This window comes from Haplochromis burtoni, unplaced genomic scaffold, assembly GCF_018398535.1.
Source record: "Haplochromis burtoni strain Fernald_Lab_line unplaced genomic scaffold, NCSU_Asbu1 Contig_740, whole genome shotgun sequence".
Taxonomy (NCBI): Eukaryota; Metazoa; Chordata; class Actinopteri; order Cichliformes; family Cichlidae; genus Haplochromis; species Haplochromis burtoni.
In genome coordinates this window covers 26,777-32,207 of record NW_024583101.1, presented here as the reverse complement: position 1 = coordinate 32,207, position 5,431 = coordinate 26,777, and the positions used below count along the sequence as shown (strand labels likewise).

Here is a 5,431-nt window from a genome sequence, read left to right as displayed (position 1 = left end):
TGTGTGTGTGTGTGTGTGTGTGTGTGTGTGTGTGTGTGTGTAGGCAATGGCAACGGAAATGGAAGCAATGGTAAGTTTGTTACTCTGCAAAGATTTATGTAGAAAGGATTATAGAACATGACCTTTGACATTTTGTGTTTGTGTGTTTCTCTGTGTGTGTAGCATCCAACATTTCGACCATCAGCCAAACTGACAATAAAGTCACAACTCAGAATGGTAAGTTTTCCCCTGAAGCAATTTACCATGAAGCTGCTAGTGACAGGAATAGTTCAGGAGGTAGAGTGATTGCCCCATGATCGGAAGGTCGGGAGTTTGAATCTACCCAACATTAATATGAAGGTCACATTAATTAAGCAGCAGAGTCCATAAATAACTCTGAACCTACAGTACCAAAGTTTGTGATTTGCCTTTTCAAAATAATTCTCGAATGCTGAAATTCTCAATGGCCACACATCAAAAACTACATCTACATTTTTCCAAGGCTAATAAGTCAGTCTTAAACATAAATTAGGGTTTGGGTTTACTTTAAGGTGGACGTCAGTGCAATGCTCACCAACTGTTAATTTAGTGCGCAAACACAGAAATGTGCTAAAATAGAGGTCATATTAGAGGTTGTTAATACTTTTTCATGTGTCCACAGCAGCCCCCACTGGCCGCAAAGGTAAGTGTGTTCATCTGCATATAAAAGAAAAGAAAGAAAGTATAGGTTAACATTTTTTGGACTGAATCTGAAAACATCGTCCTTCCTTCACAGGGTCAAAGGATTCCACTGAGACCAACAGTAGCTCTGGCGTCTCTTGTAAGTATTTTTGACAGTTGCTGTTTTAGGTTTATGATTTAGATTTTGAGGGTTTAACAAAAAACATCACTTATAACTTTAATGATATTTTAATGCAAAGAAAATGCAGGTTTGCCAATGAAAATATAAGCACAAACCAGAGCAGGTAGGTCTCTGTATTGTTCTAAAATAAGTTTGTTTGTCCCTGCAGCTGAGACATCTCAAAGTTCACCCCAAACTGCAGAGGAGGAGCGTCTAATGTCGTCATCTAGCCAGGAGACTGTCTGAAATCTTCACAAGAACTTCCATCAGAGCACATAGATTGGAGCCTGACTTAAACTACACATATATCGATCAGTGCACAAGCATTAAGACTAAGGGTGGTTAGTTCCAACATTTTAGAAAACAGAAGCATCAGCAGTAAAATGAAGGGTTTTTTAAAATTAACTTTTAAAAATCACTGGTGGGTTACTCAAACATTTAAAATCGGGTTTTTACAGCACTGCGGATAAAATAAGTGACAACCTTTAAGGTAAATCGTTGAAAGACACTGAAGGCAAATGGTAAAATCGAGTCTTCACAGCAGTGTTGTTCAATAAAGTTTCTCAACATACTTGAGGCAGGTGGAAAGAAGAGTCCTCTGTGGTCATTGAATGAGTGTATAAAAGAAAAGGGCATTTTATTTTAGTTAAAAAGAAACGATGGCTGCTGGGAATAAAGCTTAATGAGAACCAGTTTGGTGCCTTTGTTGATTTGATCCTTCTAGCTTAAACAGTTTTATGAATCGCTGAGAGCACTGCAGCATGTGACAATTGGATTTTACATGTCCTGCTCTAATCACTGTTGTGGGCTGATGAGGATAAAATAGTCATTTTTTACCAATATTATTATGATAAATGTTTGATGTCTTCATTAACATTTAGGGAAAAAATGGATCACTTACTATAGCTAATACTCTGTGAATAGATTTTTCATTTTATTGCAGCTTTAATTTTAATTTGCAGGCCGTGAGATTTAGAAGCTTTTACTGTCGGAGCTTTAGGGCAGAATTCTTGAAAGTTTGATGATTATCTTTAGTGTTATATTTACAAATAAGCTTTGAAGCTGAAGAGTTTTTATACTTGTGATCAGTAGCTATACTTTAATTCATGCTGTTATTCATCTAAAAGATTGGGCTGGAGTTTTTTACTGTGCTGACTAATGCAATAAAGGATTTTAAACATAATGACTTTATGGATTTTACCTCTCTGTATCATCTATTTCTTTGTAAGTTACAAAGGTTTATTCCTTATGATAAGATGGTTTTCGTCTTCATAAATCTGTGAAATACCTGCTGTGTGTCCTTCTCAGTGTAAAAAAAGAAAAGTGTAATCCTGAAACATCTTTGAAATGTGTTTCAGTCATTTGTGCAAAATGCACAGAGGTAATACGCTCATGTATGTTTTCTTTCAAAGAAAAATCCTCAACCTATTCTGTGTGAATCAGATTACTCTTTTCAAAAATAAAGAAAAAGCTTTCTCTGTCTTGTTTGTGTTGTTTTCTTTTTCTCCCCGTTCGAATGCTTTGCTCCAAGATTTTCAGATGTTCAGAAAGTGAGTTTCGTTGCCACACTGGGTGATGTGGACACAATAACTAGTTATTGTTTTTGTATATGTTGGTTTGTTAAAAGGTCACGCTCTAAATGAAGTGACTAGAGATGTCGTTGAGAGGTCACCGCCATGCGTGTCAGGAAGTGTCACACACACACTTCGCTTACACATGCTTGCCTTAAAACTGTCACTTGGTTAACTGAATTATGAGAGATGAGATGATGAGAGAGCTTTTATTTGTCAGTTGCAGGTCTTTTGCCCACAACCGAGATGACAGACCTTGCCGACCGTACATAAAATACACAAACATCACATTGGGGAGACAGGTCAGGCCAGGTAGCAAGGAAAAGACATTGAAATGTGTAACACAGAAGGATAATACAGGAATGCACAGATATCAACACACCACAGCACAATAAACACAGACAGCAACATGGGAAAGAGTTCCAGTGTGTACATCTGATCTGGGACCGCTGCAATCTTCGACTGCGCCTCCAGCTGACCCGATGTCCACATCAGAGGGGAGGTAAGCGTTGGAGGTGGCGTTGGATAGGGAGGGTGATGCATCAGTGAGTGCTTATCAGTATCAGTATATGTATGTGTGTGTGTGTCCATAGTTCAGCTGAGACAGTGTCCTTCGCCCTGCCAGGCTAAGTAAACAGTCTTCCAGCCAACCCAGGTGGCCTTGTAGGGAATGGGAAGAACAGTCTAAACACAGTCGTTATCAGGGAGTTTTGTTCGGCTCCGGCCTTGCAGCTGGCGACAAAGGACCCTTATGATGGTAATTTTTCTTCGCGACAACTCATGAGAATTTCAAAGCTGTTCTTTAACACTCTGACACTGGTCTCTCAATCTCCTGTTGGAGAACCGCAAGCTTCCCGATGATGGTATCAAACTTGCTGGTGTTTTCATTCTTTTGCCCAAACAGCCGATTCTGAGAACTCACAACTGCAGTGAGACCTCTGTTGTCAATAAAAGAGTGAGGTGGAGGAATCAGAGTTGCTCGGACAGGTGAGTGGCAGCACTGCTCTCCGACGCTCCCCTTGCAAGTAAAACGTACTGTGGTGTCTGTGTGGTTGCTTTCAGTAACAGTTTCTGTTTACCAGCAGGGTTGACTTAATAATAATAAATAAAAGTTACAAGGGTTTTTATGATACAGAAGTCAACACAGTGTTTTATGGTCATAGTGGTTATACGGGGTTTTATAATAAATGCCATCAGTTCCAGAAAGTTCTTTTCATTTTTACTTTCAATAAAACATATTTCAATCATCTTGGTAAGCTTTCAGGTGTCAGAGAGGCTGAAGTGCATTCTAAACAGATCTGTAGTTCAAATTTAGTAGTAGACATTTATTATGTGTCAAAACTGACCCAAACAGTACTGTGATGGTATGAAATATGAACAGTATGTAAGAGTCAAGCATTCACAGCAGCTCTTTGAGTCATTTCAGCTGTAAAAACAAGGATATGTGTTGTCTGTGTCATCGTCTGTTGTCAAGTTTAAAGGTCTGTTGTTATTTTATTATGATTTCATGAAATCCTCAAAGGTCACATTGAACTACCCTGTTACTGATTATGTGATGTAATGTGGGATTTTCCATCAATGAACTAATGGCTGACTGATGTCAGCTATCACTAAGCTTTCATGACAGTTTATGGCTCAGTAACATTTGCAGTTTTTGGTTTCTAATGTGAGAACTGTGACCACCTGTAGTGCGTATATTCAGATATCTTATTTTTAAGTCAGTTTTTCCTGCAGCTCATTTCCACTTTCTCCACTGAAACACAGCTTTTAAACATATAAAGTGGATTTGGTCAGACGGTCTATTTTTTCCCTTTGTTCTTAAAGCCTGCAGTAAACTGTAGGATTGAGAAATGGTGATGTTAAACATTTTCATGCTGAGGGCAGAAATACTGTGAAACTGCAGAAATGTATTATCCACTTTATATACACTTATGTATTGTGGTCGCAAATTTTAAAGCCATCATGATAAACTTCTCCCACCAACGATGTGGAGATCCAACCTTTTTAGATCCAGTTAAAATCAAGGCACTCAAAAAGATGCTCTGGAAAAGAGTAGAATTCTTGGAACAGAGTTTAATACACTGAATCATATGAACAGCAGGAAAAATACATACAGACATTTAGCAAGAAAGCAAGCAAAGCGAAACCCCGGGGTGTACAGCCTTAAGCACAGACAGCAGAGCAACACAGAGTCGGACAGAAAGTAGCAGCAGGAAAAAAGAGTGCTGGGGTGTCCTCTGGTCCCCTAATATATAGGGACCAGTATCCCTGCCCCCTGCTGCTGGGTAACTTTCCCACCCATCCTCCAGCCAAACACAGCTGCAGGGGTCTGTCCTGGCCAGAGGCCAGTCAGGACTCTCACCACCCTTTGGCTTTGGCTTATCACAATAGGTCACAGCCCGGTCAAACGTCGCACATTAATCCTAATTATTACATCTTACACAGCAGGTACAATATTATAACTACATAGTGTTAAGTAAAGCAGTTTCACCCCGGTTCTTTTTTATTCCTCGGGCATCCAGAGACGGCACCTGACTCAGTAGTCATTTCACAAAACCTTTATTCATCTTCAGTTATGCATGCATCTTCTAGAAGGGGAGACATGCAAGGCCGGTGTCCCTCTGCAGATCTTCACTTCTTTGTTTGTTACAATCAGTTTTATAGAAGCGACCCCATCATAAAACCCCCACGGAGTGTTGCAAACTCTGCGTTTGTGCATGTACGTGCGAGCATGTGAGTGCCTGTGTGTTTATGGACCTGGGATATAGAGTATGTTTGGGGAGTGTGATTGTGTGTCCAGTGTCCATGTATGTCAATCCCAACGTTGGGTGAGTGCTGAGTGTTTGTATATGTGTGCATGAGGGTGGGAATGCATGTTTGTGTCTGTGTCTATATGTCAGGTCAGGTCTTAGACTCCACCTCTCTGGGGACTCCCAGGCCCTCCAAAGTGTGGAGGCCTATCTCCCCTCACCACACTCCCTGCCGGTGACTGATGCCCTCAGGGGTCGGTGCATTGGTGGTTCTTGGTGTCCGGGGCTGG

The 5,431-nt window shown here is 40.4% G+C and overlaps 1 protein-coding gene across 1 annotated transcript; it reads left to right on the top strand.

Moving 5' to 3' along the window:
- Positions 1 to 43: 43 nt before the first annotated feature.
- LOC102298742 (patr class I histocompatibility antigen, B-1 alpha chain) lies at positions 44 to 2,301 on the top strand (the record flags this gene model as incomplete). Its single annotated transcript, XM_014330278.2, is given in 5 exon segments — positions 44 to 70; positions 163 to 216; positions 641 to 661; positions 755 to 799; positions 990 to 2,301. Coding segments are annotated over 5 exon segments (224 nt in total), but the record flags the coding sequence as incomplete, so codon positions are not given.
- Positions 2,302 to 5,431: the final 3,130 nt, after the last annotated feature.